This window comes from Parasteatoda tepidariorum, chromosome 7, assembly GCF_982258835.1.
Source record: "Parasteatoda tepidariorum strain Cologne lab strain chromosome 7, Ptep-v5.0, whole genome shotgun sequence".
Classification (NCBI taxonomy): Eukaryota; Metazoa; Arthropoda; class Arachnida; order Araneae; family Theridiidae; genus Parasteatoda; species Parasteatoda tepidariorum.
Genome location: NC_141761.1, coordinates 97,778,952 through 97,792,117, shown reverse-complemented (window position 1 = coordinate 97,792,117; position 13,166 = coordinate 97,778,952). Strand labels below are relative to the sequence as shown.

Here is a 13,166-nt window from a genome sequence, read left to right as displayed (position 1 = left end):
TCCTGCTCATGCGGGCACCAGCGCATGCTCCGATCTCAGTCAGAGACTCCAATCGCATCCCCAGATGTCTCGCTACGTTCTCCCATAGCGGAATATGCAAATATTTAACTGTTACGTTTTTACGTCGTTTCGTACCTTTTCATTTGATCACTCCTTGTATATTTGTGAAAATAAACCAAGAACCAATCACATAACGGTAAATAGAAATTGTGGTAATCCGATGCTGACTTCATTAAAAACAGAGACAGCAAGAAAAAAATATCATGGTAGCCAGAAACGGGGTTTCAGCAATAATGCACAATTGAAATTTATCGCCAAACCAAGGGGCCCCCTGATTCTACACTAGAACCTTTTTTCCTTGCTGGAAGAGTTTTTAAGCAACTATCTAACAATCAAACATTACATAATTGAATATGATGACTAAATGGGAGATATCTTTATATTAGTTTTATGCTTTGCTATATGATCGGAACTAACTGCGACAGTTAAATGGTACAGCGAGATAACGCCGTTATCTCTGTTTTTTAGATTCTTTTGCTAAGGAAAATAATAAAGTCATAGTTTAAGTGCCTTACACTTGAAGTAATGCGACGACGAAACTATAGAATTATCTGGGCTTAGAACAGACAAATAGCTTAAATATTTTAAAAGTTATTAAGTTTTTTTTGAAAATCGCCAATTTGGCAACATTTTCCCACCTTGATGAAAATTGTCAAAATCCCTCATGTATTCTCAGTTTTTGCAAATATTTATGAGCCTAGGTAAGGTAGCATTGAAGTAAGTTTTTAAATATTAAAAAATTAGACCACAAACGCATTTCATTTTCACTAAACTGTGACTTTTCTCTATATTGACATTTTGCTCCATTTTCAAAATAAGAGTAGACATCGCTGGCTTTAGACAAGCTTAACTTGACCTAACAGTCATGAGTAACAGTTGCAAACTCACAACAGTTATAAAAATAGCATATTATTCTAAAAAAAAAAAAAAAAAAAACATTTCATATTACGACGGAGCTTTCGAAAAACAGCGTTAAACTTAAAAGCATTATATATAAGACGGTATGTGATATTCTTCCACTATATAAAATAATATTTCCATTAAAAATATTTATAATCTTGTTAAAAAGAGGAAGCCACAAAAATCTACAGAGAAGAATGGTAGTAATTATAAAGAATTTAATCAGAAAGAAAATGAACTCCTTTTAACTTATATCAATAGAACTTTTTTTTTTTTTTTTTTAAAAATGTGCGCGCTTCTGTAAATAAAGAGTGACCAGTTTCGTTTACTTCCTGGCATGTTGTACTTTTTTTTTATTCTTGTCCTTATTTAATTTCTTCTTTTATTTGCCTAGTCCACATTGCTGACTTTTTATTCATTAAAGATACAGTAAAATTATTTATGTACTTGAAAACTACATAAAATTTCATGTCAGTATGTTATTTCAATTCCATAATTTTTTTTTATCGGATTTAAATATTTTCAACTTTTTGCCTTTCACAAGTGTTTAATCGCAAGTAGACTTCAAAAGAAAGATTTTCCTTATATTGACTTATGCATTGTATATGTTATCGCTGCATTCTTGAGCAAACATTTCATTCTTATGGTTTGGCACTTTAATTCTTTTTATAATGGTTATGCATAACTGCTAACTCTGCTGGATTTTCCAGTAGACTACTGCATTTTGTTTGTTTCTCCTGGTCTACTGGTTTAATTAAAATTCTCCTGGTATTTGTACATTTTAGAAAATTCCCTAAAAGAGTGTTAGTTTTCTTAAAAAAATCCGTATTGAAATAGAATTTTTACGCAGATTATTGCTTGTTTTAATTTTTAAATAAGCATTACTAATAATGAAACGTGCCTCGTTTTTATAAATCAACTTACAACTTTTTTTGTTCTAAAATATTCAGTTTATTTTTTTTTTTCAAAACTCCGTTTTTAAATTAATTAAAAACTCTTTTAAACTATCTTTGATGAATTAAATGCATATTTCTATTCAAAACTATAAGTAAACATAATACATAACATTTCAAGTTTATTTAATATCAATCATAACTGGAAAATATTGCAGTTTTTCTATTTTGATGGCATATATTGCAATTTTTTCTATTTTTCCTAAAATTCTCCGTGTGTAAAATATTTAGTACATTGTGCGAAAATTATCATGAAATTTATATTCGTAAAATCTACTGGATTTTTTCCTATCCATATTGACAGCTATGGTTATGCTACTAATAGTGATTGTAATATAGGTTCTCAAGCTTTCTATAGTTGATAATTTTTCAAATAAAATGTTATATTCTAAATAAGTGCATTCAACAAGAATTATTTTTAACATTAAATAGTTGCCAAATTTAGCGATAAAATAGCAAATAAAAAGCGTTATTTGATAAAATCATTGATGTATATGGTAAAATGATTGATGTATATTTATATCTTGGAGTCACATGTTGTTCCTTTAAAACTTTAAAGCAATAGCTAGCTTAAAGTAATGCTGTCAATTATATTTTAATCGAATATTTTACTTAAATAACGGATCGTTAAATTTAAATTATTCATAAATTTGATTCACATTTCCAAATTTTTGATCTGAAGCAAAAAAGTCTTCAAATCAAAAATTCTGCAAAAAACACCAACTGCGAAAGCTAGTCTGCAAAAAAAGCCACTTTCTGTACATTTGAGTGTCTTTATTGTTGTCATTAAAAATATATATGCTTTATATATACGCTTTATTACATAAGTGCATATATTACATCAGTGAATTTTTTCCACCTTTGTATTTTATTAGAAATTTTTAAGAGCAAATATGGCTAGTAACATTCTTCTTTAGAGATATTCTTCAAATTCCAGGATATAACATGACAAATTTCCCTTAGTTACTTTGAAACGATAGCCATAATTTTAGGCCGTTTTTTACCCCTTGTTTGTTCAAGTTTTCTGCAACGTATCATTTATTTGCGCTTTAGAAAATTAAGTGGCGCGTAATCGGAGCTTTAATAACATCCAATCATGTGGATGGTAAGGCAATGAAGTTTAATTAGATGTATAAGAAGTTCTTCTAGTTGAGCTAAAATGAATATTCATGTAGGGGTGGACCCTTTAGTTTTCTCACAAAATCTCGGTACGGGGGCAATTCATGAAAAGCGAGCGTGTTTACTCACTGGATTATAATATTCATTCTATGCTTCTAATGAAATGTGAAGATCGAAGATCTATATATTTTTACTTATTTTAACTTGTAAGTTGGAAATACATATTCACCAAGTTATTGTATTAGTTGGATTTTCCTCTCTAATTTCAACTTAGTAGTGTCATTATTAAAGAAATAGTATTTTCAGAAGTCTGGGATTATTTTTACAGTGTTAATGTATACATAGGTGGCAAAAAAGGACTACCAGCTGAATAACTCTTGATCTAATGATTGGATCTTCACGTTCTAGGACTCGATTTTAATGTTTTGACGGAATGACTTTTTTAAAATTCGATTTCTCAGAAACTATTCGGCAGATTTTGCTCAAATTTTGTATTTTGTCTAGTGCAATTGCAATCTTTAATATGATGTAAAAAATAGTTTACCTTAGAATTCAAAATTTTTTGACTAACTTAACTTTTGACTAATTTTTTTAAAAGTTAGGCGACATTTTTCCGCCTAGATGAAAATTATCAAAATTATTGCCTTATTCTCAGTTTTCGTAAATTTTTATGAGCCTTGATAATGCAGCATTGGAGTAGGTTTTTAAATTTTAAAAAATTAGACCAAAAACGCTTTTCATTTCCACAAAACTGTGGCTTTTCCCCATATTGACGTTTTGCACCCTTTTCAGAATAAGCAAAGACAGCACTGGCTTTAGATAGGCTAAGCTTTACTTCACCGTCCTGAGTGACAGTTGCAAATTCATAACAGTTATGAAAATAGCATATTATTCGCAAAAAGCATAATTTCATTTGACGACGGAGCCTTCGAAAAACAGCCTTACCCGCGTTTTAAAACCCATATAATTCTTAACGGGAAAATGGTATGGTTTAAAATTATGCTTTGCTTTCAGCGTAATGCACTTAATTAAACTGTTTATTTATTTTATTTTCCTTGGAGACAGAGATGTGATAAACGTTGTTTATGAATTTCATTTAAGTGGAAAAAATCTTGGCAAATTACTGAAAAAGTTATATATATATATATATATAATATTACTGAAATGTTTAATATATATAATATTAAACATTTCAGCTATTTGTCCGTTTTAATGCCTAGTTAATTCTTTATGACAATATAACACACATAGTTTTAAATTATAGCTTAACTTTGAATATAATATAAGGCACGTAAATTGTGTGTGTGTGTTTTTTTTCTATGCTGAAAAATCTTTCAATAAAACTTTCAACGATGCCTGAAAAAAAAAATCATTCGCACTAAAGTATATCTGCAAATAATTAACTAGTCTCGCACTTTCAGCGTTTTTATTATTACCAATAAAAATTATAGCTGTATATTTTTTGAACACTTTCGTGGAAACAAAATTTGCAGTTTTTTTTTTAAAACGAAAAATGTATAAAGGAAAATTAATATGAAAAAATGTACGATAAAAAAGTATAGTAGAGGTAAAATCGTAGTAAAAAGTTACCTCTCGAACATTATTTTTTATCGATTACGATGTATGATATAACAATTTTTATAGGCATTGGCGTCATTTTTATCTCCAAAAAATTCTGCGAATGAATTCTTTATTTTCCTTAAATCTTTTCTTCGGATTTCCCCTATCGATAGAGCTGATGACGTTCACCCAGTTGGCTTTTGTCCATCATTTCAGTTTAAGGCTGAAGTGTTCTGCTGGCTATGTTCCATAATATCTCGATTACTTTGCTGTCTGGAACATTTTTGCAAATCTTAAACGCTTCCGTCTCTCTCTGTGTTTAACAGAATTACTGTACTCTGTAGGCATTTGTTATCTGGTAAATTTGCACAAATGCAGATGTGTAATTTTGATCGTGATGAACTTGAGCACATTAAAGCGGTTAAAATGAGAAATAAATTGTTTCTATATTTTATTTTTAGGAGAGATAGAGGGATTTTTTTTAACCCATTGCCATTTGATTTTTAGGGAATTTTTTAAAAATTTTTTCGTCTGTTTTTGTTAAAGACATATCGTTCATAGAGTGACGTCAAAAATGTTATAACAATTAAAGGTAGTAATATTTTTTGTTATCGAATTTCTAAACTTATAATGTAGCTGGTATTTCGTACTTAGTCTTTCAAAGTACCTAGTATTGTAAAGAAATGCACCTTTATCAACTAATACATTTTGTAAAATCAGCGATTATATGTCGTGTACACCACTTAAACTAAAAAAGAAGAAGAAAAAACTGAAAACATACAAAAAATTATAATAAAAAAATTACAATTAATTAAAAAATTACGATAAATAAAATACTATTAATTGGAATTTGCATAATTGATAAACTAATAGGGTATACTAATTATGAATCCCCTCCTCTACACCCATACGTCCGGCTAACATTGTTTGCGAGATCGTGATCTTATTTGAAAATTATACTGGATGGTCACAAGAATTGCTTTGAGCGCAGTTCACTAACCCTTCTCAAGGGGGCATAAGATCTTAGAAACGCAGTTCACTAGGTGTTAGAAAACCATTAGCGCAATCGGCTATCACCGATACACTGGACAAGAACCCATCAAGTTTTTATTAAAATGAAAGATGCCGGATGAAACGGATTTACCACACCAAAGCTGGAGTGAGAAAATGAAAATTAATTATATGTAAAAGTAAAATAAAAAAATTGTATAACAATATTAGTTCTTTTCATTCTTTTTTATTTTTCCGAGTCATAATTATATTTTATTAAAAAAGAGTTAACCACAATCGCTGTGCAATCAGTATATGAGTTGTAATTGCTATGCTGGGTCTTTTTAAACTAGCATTTTGAAAGGCATGCAGTTGTTGAAGAAAGTAAATAATTCTAATATTAATACTTAGTCACTCCATCAATCTCATTAATTTTTGTTTTCGTCAAGTATACTTTCTAGCTCCGCTTGAATTTTTTGTTTTGAGAAGGTATTGGAAGGTTTTTTTCTTTTTTAAATAATTAACATACGTTTTATTGTTAAGAAAGCAGCATAACCGAATCCCTTCCTTATACAGTACAAGCCGGATTTTTTAGAGCTGTTTAAATTCAGTGATTCGGTTATTGTGTAAAAGAGGCGAAACTTTTGTAGTTGGCTTCATAGATATTGTGTCTGTGTCACTAATCTCTAAAATAAAATTATGGAAATATGGTATATTTTGTAATATTAACTATAGCTGATTAAAAATCAACTAGAAAATAACTATTGTGTTAAAAAATGAAATAAATTAATCAAATTCCAATTGCATAATTCCTTTTTTCTTTTTTGTTTCATTAACCCCTTCCTTCTCGCTCCCGTGAAAATGACGGGGTGAGGTTTCGCCCTCTATTTCTCGCTCCCGTGATACTTCCGGGCTGGAGTGTTCAGTAGTAAAGCGCCAATAAGAATAAAACTAATTCATTTCTTTCGGCCGGAAAACATTTTATTTCTAATTTTACACATCAGATGGCAGTACCCGGATATTTTTAAGGTAATTGTAGATAGTTAGTTTATTTTAAACTAGATATCAGCACTAATCAAATACGTGTATTTGTGATATGTGAAAAATAGACGCTTTTATAACCATTTTCTTGAAAATTAACCGATCGTTAAGTGTTTAATGTAATTTTTATCTTTCTAGAATTTTTTTTCTCTGTTGTTTTGATGTGTGTTTTTTTTGATAAATAATTGCAGATGCTTTCAATATGTTTTGATTTTTCTTATTTTTGTAGGTTATCTCAATCTAGTAAAACTAAAGATGGATGTCACACAGATGGCCATACCGAAAGGAACCCAGAAGATGGTATGTTAATCTTGTTTCAATTATTGCCTTTGTTATAACTTAAGTGAAAGGTGATGTGTTGTGATAGTGAACCGCACAGAACTTAAGTTAAAATGAATACATCTCGTTCTAATTAGTCAAAAAATTTTCAAGAATTTGACTAATAAAAAATTTCAAAACTTCAAATGACGATATTATGATGATAAATTCCATTAAGTGGTCCAGAAAACGATTAATACTTGCATTTTCAACAGGCACCTGGTGTCAGAAGATTAGAGCACTTTAGTTAGTCGTAAATTGGACGGAATTTGAGTTGCGATAAATTTTATTCGGCATTTCATGACGATAAATTTTTCTCGTAGAGGTCAGAAAACAATTAAAACTTGCAATGTTGTCAAACATGAATTTTAGTAAAGATTTGAGCTCTTTATGTAACCACAAAGGGGCAAAAATGTGGATTACATTTTCACATACTCGAAAGCGAGTATTGAGTGACTAAAAACACAATGAAAATTTTATTAATTAAATATATTTTTTTAAAATAAAATTTGATTTCGCGTAAATTTGCAAAAGTTACTAAAATAGTGTGTTTTAATAGTTTTTAAAATAAACTGTTACTATTAAATCCTTTGTTAAATTTATTTTTTCCTATAAGTAAGTTTTAATTTTTTCCCTTCTGAATACTAAGTCATCTTATAATGAGCTGTTTTTAACTTAATCTTCTTTTAATTACTTACCTAATTACGAAAAGTCTTAATATCTCATTTGCACTAAGACTTGTTGCGAATTTTAAATAATATTACTTTGATTAAAAAAAAGTGTTCCTAGCAAAAATTTTTTTTGTTTGAAAATTTTAAACTCGTTGTGAAAGTAATTAATTTCATTTAAACTATAGAAAGGAGAATTTATAATCTCAATGACTTGTGATGTGATACTGAATGTTTATATGTGTTTATGTATGTATCTCATAAAAATCCTCAATTTTAAACCGATCCGCACTAAATTTAGAGTATATATCTTAAGACGAACATAACTGTCTATTTTAAAATTTCCACCGGTTCCTAAAGAAAGAGTTTTCCATAGAGTTTCATAAATATTTTAGAATATAAGTGCTTATAGCCATGGTGGTTCAGGGGATAAAGCGTTCGCCCTTCAATGAGATGAGCTGGGTTCGAATCCCAGCGATGGCCGGTCGATACGAATTCCGCACCCGGATCGCACCGTCCACAGTGCTGACGTAAAAATATCCTCATTGGTAGACGGATCATAGGATAGAATCCCTTTGCCGTCCGCGTAACCGTGGATGATTTTCGTTGTTTCCTCTCTATGTAACGCAAATGCGGGTTATTTCCATCGAAAAGTATTCCATGAAGGCAAGTGATTCAGTAGCTCCCTTGTTTTCTGGATTGGGTTCAAAACTACAAGATTACGCAGTGTAACGTATCGAGTTATATTAACGAAAAGTTCTGTTTTTTTAAAATTTATTTATTTATAAATTTTTTTTAATAAAAATATTTATTTTACAACCTAAAATACGGTAATGAAATTAAAATTCCAGTAATGAGATAGTAATAACTTTTCAAACAAAAATAGAGAACCCACAACGGGTTGGTATAAACCTCAAATTCGAAAAACAAAAACTATACTCTAAATATTATTCTCTGTTGTTCTAAAAATTGTCTCGTGCTTCTAATTTTATCGCCTGCTTTTATTTTTTTTATTTATCTCTTTATGTGTTTAGTTCATTTTATTCATGCTTGTGCTAGCCCGTTATTTTTTTTAATATTTTTACTTTTATTCATGCTTTTGCTAGCCAATTATTTTTTTTATATTTTTGACTTTATAGTAGTCATAAACCCAAAATTGGGTCAGATGTTCAACAACGGTTATAAAATAAAATAAATTATGTGTGCTTGCAGCTCTAATTATTCAAAAATTAGTTTTAGCGAAATTTTATGAATAATTTATCTTTACTTTCTTAGGTTAAGTTATCACGAGTAAAATGAACGTAAATTTTGGGACTTATCATGCTGATGTCACTGCATTCGCATTTAAAAAAAACAACAACATATACTAAGAACATATATATATATATATATATATATATATATATATATATATAGTATATATATATATGTATGTATAAAAATAAACATATAAATAAAATTTAAGTTATTTACTAAGCCATGGGAAAATTGTAAATTCTGAAACAAATAAAAGCAACAAAAATAAATAAATAAATAAAGGTTGCGTATTAGATACCATGAATATATATTATGGGGATAATAGGGTGCTTATCCTTTTCTGAGGGCGGAAAAAACCTATTACCAGAGTACGTATATTAGTCACCTACATTGATATAATAGGTTCTCATTACCACACAGCTATAAGGGCAAACCAGTAGTATTAAAATGTGAGCGAATATTATGTATATTATTATAAACATTATTATAAATGCGAGCAGGCCGAAAAGTTCTGGAGAAATTGAAATTTGAAAAACACCCGAACTATTGGACCGATTTCGGCCAAATTTTTATTTTGCTATTTAAAATTACAGTCTTTAAAATGATGTAAAAAATTAAACCTTACAATTCAAAATTTTTTTAACTGTTATTGAATAAAATAGTAAAAAATATTTACTAAAACTTATATTTTGTATGGAATTATCTTTATATAAAAGAGTTTTATAATTTCGTGCAAAATTTTTTCAATGCGCTTAAGAAATTCTTGAGATATGGCGAAATATGCAGAAAGTGAAATTAACATTAAGTGGTTGAAACTTTGGACATCTTTCTTGACCAAGCTATGAGGACCCTATTTTCCAGATTGTGATTATCCCATATGTTTTGGAGGTCAGAAATCCGAATCCGTCGAAAAAAGGTATTTTTATTTAGAGAAAGTACGTTTTTGTGTCTGATTTCGTTACTTAAAATGTCATCTGCACTTATGAATTAGCATAGTTGAGATCATCCCCTCGAATCTTTAAGATTGAGTCCTAAAACGTGAAGATCCCATTATTAGATCGAAAGTTATTCAGAGTGGTTCCCTTTTATTATTTTGCGCACAGTGCAATTCTTTTCTTTCTTCCTTTATTTTAAATAAGCTTTATCGCAAGACCTAAAAACCTAGACAAAGTAAACAAAGCTCTATCAATATACATCTAACTGTTTATTTGTAAAAAGATTTAAAAAAAAATAAGAAAAAAAGAAGTACTTTTTTAAAAAATTAGTGTTTCTATCTTTCGGATGCCATAAAAATTAATAAATGAAAATGTAGAATTGGGCAGTTGGAAAGTTTTTAATTATTTTCATTTGCGAACTCTTTTAATATCGCACTTAACAAAATTAGAATTCAGGCACTTAATGATTTGTATCGTTTTTTTTCCTTTGAAGTGGTATTTAACTAATTTTTTTCAACCTTTTATAGATTTTATTTCTTTATTAATTTTATGTCCATGGTATATAAAGAACATTTTCTACATTTTGATTTGACATTAAAAAGTGTCACTTTTTTAAGAATTGAACCATTTAAAAGAGTCACTTTTTTCACATTAAAAATTAGTCCCCCCCCCCCTCTTAAAAAAGCTATATCAATATGCTAGATAAGTTAAAGCAGAAATTTATTTTCTACGAATTATTTTTCTAAAAGGGATTTGAGTAAACTCTTTTCAACTCTCATTCTAAATGCAATTCTTTTACTGTCAAATTTAAGTTATTTTGTGAAGAAATCGAATGTTTTCTTTTATTAAACAAGAAAAAAAAAAGATAGTTTTGATCTAGTTTTCTTGTCCTTTTTTTATAGTACACACACTGAATATTGATTTTAATATTGGTCTTAGTATCTCGTTTACTTTTATTCTCAAAGATCACGAAAATTTCAATTTGTTTAATTCTTCACTTACGTGTGAATTTTCGGCAAATGTACTGAAAACAAAATTAATTCTCCGAATTGTTGTACAAAATTCTGTGAGAAACATATCAGCAAACGATCCACTGAGGGAATCATTACTTTCTTTAATCGAATTTCTCATTCTTATGCAATTAAATAGAGCTTGATAAAATTCTTCGATTTTTTTCGCCCATTTCAGGTTTTTTCTTATGGTTGCTAGGTAACGAACTTGTTTAAGAAATTTTTTTTCCCCTGTTAACTCAACTTTCTTTTTAGATCACAAAAGACTGATCTGGCTACATTTTTTTCTGTAACTGTTTTGATTCTTTTTTCTTTTTTAATTTTAACATTTTAAAAACTGTTCTTACAGTTGCCCCACATGCTAAAAATTTTACATAATTTACGTAAAATTTGCTCCAATTCTGTTCCTCTTCCAAATCATTTTAGCTGACCCTGCTATAAAACAGTCATTTGTGCATGATATCATTCGAAACCTGTTTCGAATTTGCTCCAATTGCACCGGTTGGAATTAACTCACATTTGAAATTAATTGAAAAAATTAGGGAAATCTCAGAAAAAAACACAAATTTTTAAGCTTTTCTTCTTTTTTTTCTTTCCTAATAAACTCCAATAGTCGTTCCTCCAAAAGTCGAATTTTCGAAGCAACGTAGATATGTGTGTTTGGTTATGTGTTGTTGTATATGCTTAAAGGAGTTATAGTGGTTTTTTTTTAAGTGTTTTACGCTCGCTATGTTACTGCGTATGCTTCTACTTGTTGCTTTGAAGATTTAGAAAAATTTCGGGAATTTTTTTCTCTCCATAAATTAAATATGCAACATGAGTATTTCGTGTTGAAGTTCACTTTCTAAGAATCTATTATGGAAACTCTAAAACGTTTATTGTTAAAGCACTAAAGAGATAGCTTATTACATTTTGTACACATGTGCACATGATGTACAATGAGCAAAAAATTACCGAAACACCCTGAATAAGTTTTGTTCTAAGATTCGGATTTTCACGTACTAGTACCCATTCTTAATGGTTCAAAAGGATCATCACAAATATTCAAATTAATTAGTGCAAATGATATTTTAAGTTATGAAATCAGACACAAAAAAAGTACTTACTTTGAATTAAAATACATTATTTTCCACGAATTATGAATTCTGATTCCCAAAATATAGTTAGTAGTTGTAATCTGGGTAGCTGAAATCTCCTGACCAATATCCTGGTCAGGAGAGCGGCCCAAAATTTGTTAATTCTTTATGTTAATTTTCTTTTTTTGCGTATTTCATCATATCTCGACAACTTTTCAAGCGATTTAAAACATTTTTACCCACAATTGTGAAATTCATTTTTCCAAAAATAGATCCTCACAAAAAAAAAATAACTTTTTATAATTATATCATATTATTTTATTTAATAATAGTCGAAACAGTTTTGAATTACTGGGCATAAAATTTTTTACATAACTTTAAAGAGTGTATTTTTTTTTATGACGAAAAACAAAATTTGAGCGAAATTGGAGAATTGAGTCGGTTAAAAAAATCGAACTATGTTAAAAATTGGATTCGTATTAAGTCTGTTTTCTTAACTTAAAATATTGTCTGCTCTAACAAATTAGCATATTTCACGTGACCCTCTTGAATCATTTCAGATTGAGTCCTAGTACATTAAAAATCCAATCATGAGATAAGTTAAGGTTTCGTTATTTTCTGTTTTTTTTTCCCTGTACACTGCACATGCACTTAAAAAAAAATTCTAATTTTGTTACCTTAATATTTCCGTTTTACTGTACCAATTTAATGTGTGTTCAAATTATGTTGCCTTAATATTTCCCGTTTTAACTGTACCACCCTCTATTTTCAAAATATTTAGTACTTAAAATCTAATTAATTATTACACCAGTAGCCAGCCGTGATGTAAACTTTACCAATACCCAGAACAACATAGCTTTACTAACAATGAATACCTACCTAGTTTTTGACGGTGGGGAATAAAATAAGCTCGCCTGCATTTCTAGTTCATTGTTTCAATGTCAAAGCCTTGAAATTCCAGAACGTGTGAAAAAGATGGTATCGATTAGTTATTAGCTATTTACTTATTGTCAGGTTTTAAGCGTCGTATGTGATGCTATTTTTAGTCGCCTGAATTGTGTTCCTTGAATGAAAATGCGAGGTGAAAATCCCCTTCAGCTGTGTTTTCCTTTCGGAAGTTTCATCTGCTTTTTTCTTTCTTTTCGTCCTTCCATCTTATGCTATTGACTTTAATCTTCTTTCTTTAGCACTCTCCAACAAGTTGCGATTTCTTTTCCTCAAGGGATTTCTTGTTTCTGAAGTGGCTGTTGATTTCGCATCTTTTGAAAGATGTTGCTCC

At 29.3% G+C, this 13,166-nt stretch overlaps 1 protein-coding gene across 8 annotated transcripts in view; it reads left to right on the top strand.

Annotated features, from left to right (window-relative positions):
• The window catches only part of LOC107455513 (uncharacterized), a 198,406-nt gene that overhangs the window by 87,408 nt on the left and 97,832 nt on the right, over positions 1-13,166 (top strand). For all 8 annotated transcript variants that reach the window (XM_071183112.2, XM_071183113.2, XM_071183115.2 and 5 more), the window contains exon 4: positions 6,853-6,923. In XM_071183112.2, the coding sequence (XP_071039213.2) occupies positions 6,853-6,923 (71 nt within the window). The remainder of the gene's footprint in view (positions 1-6,852; positions 6,924-13,166) is intronic.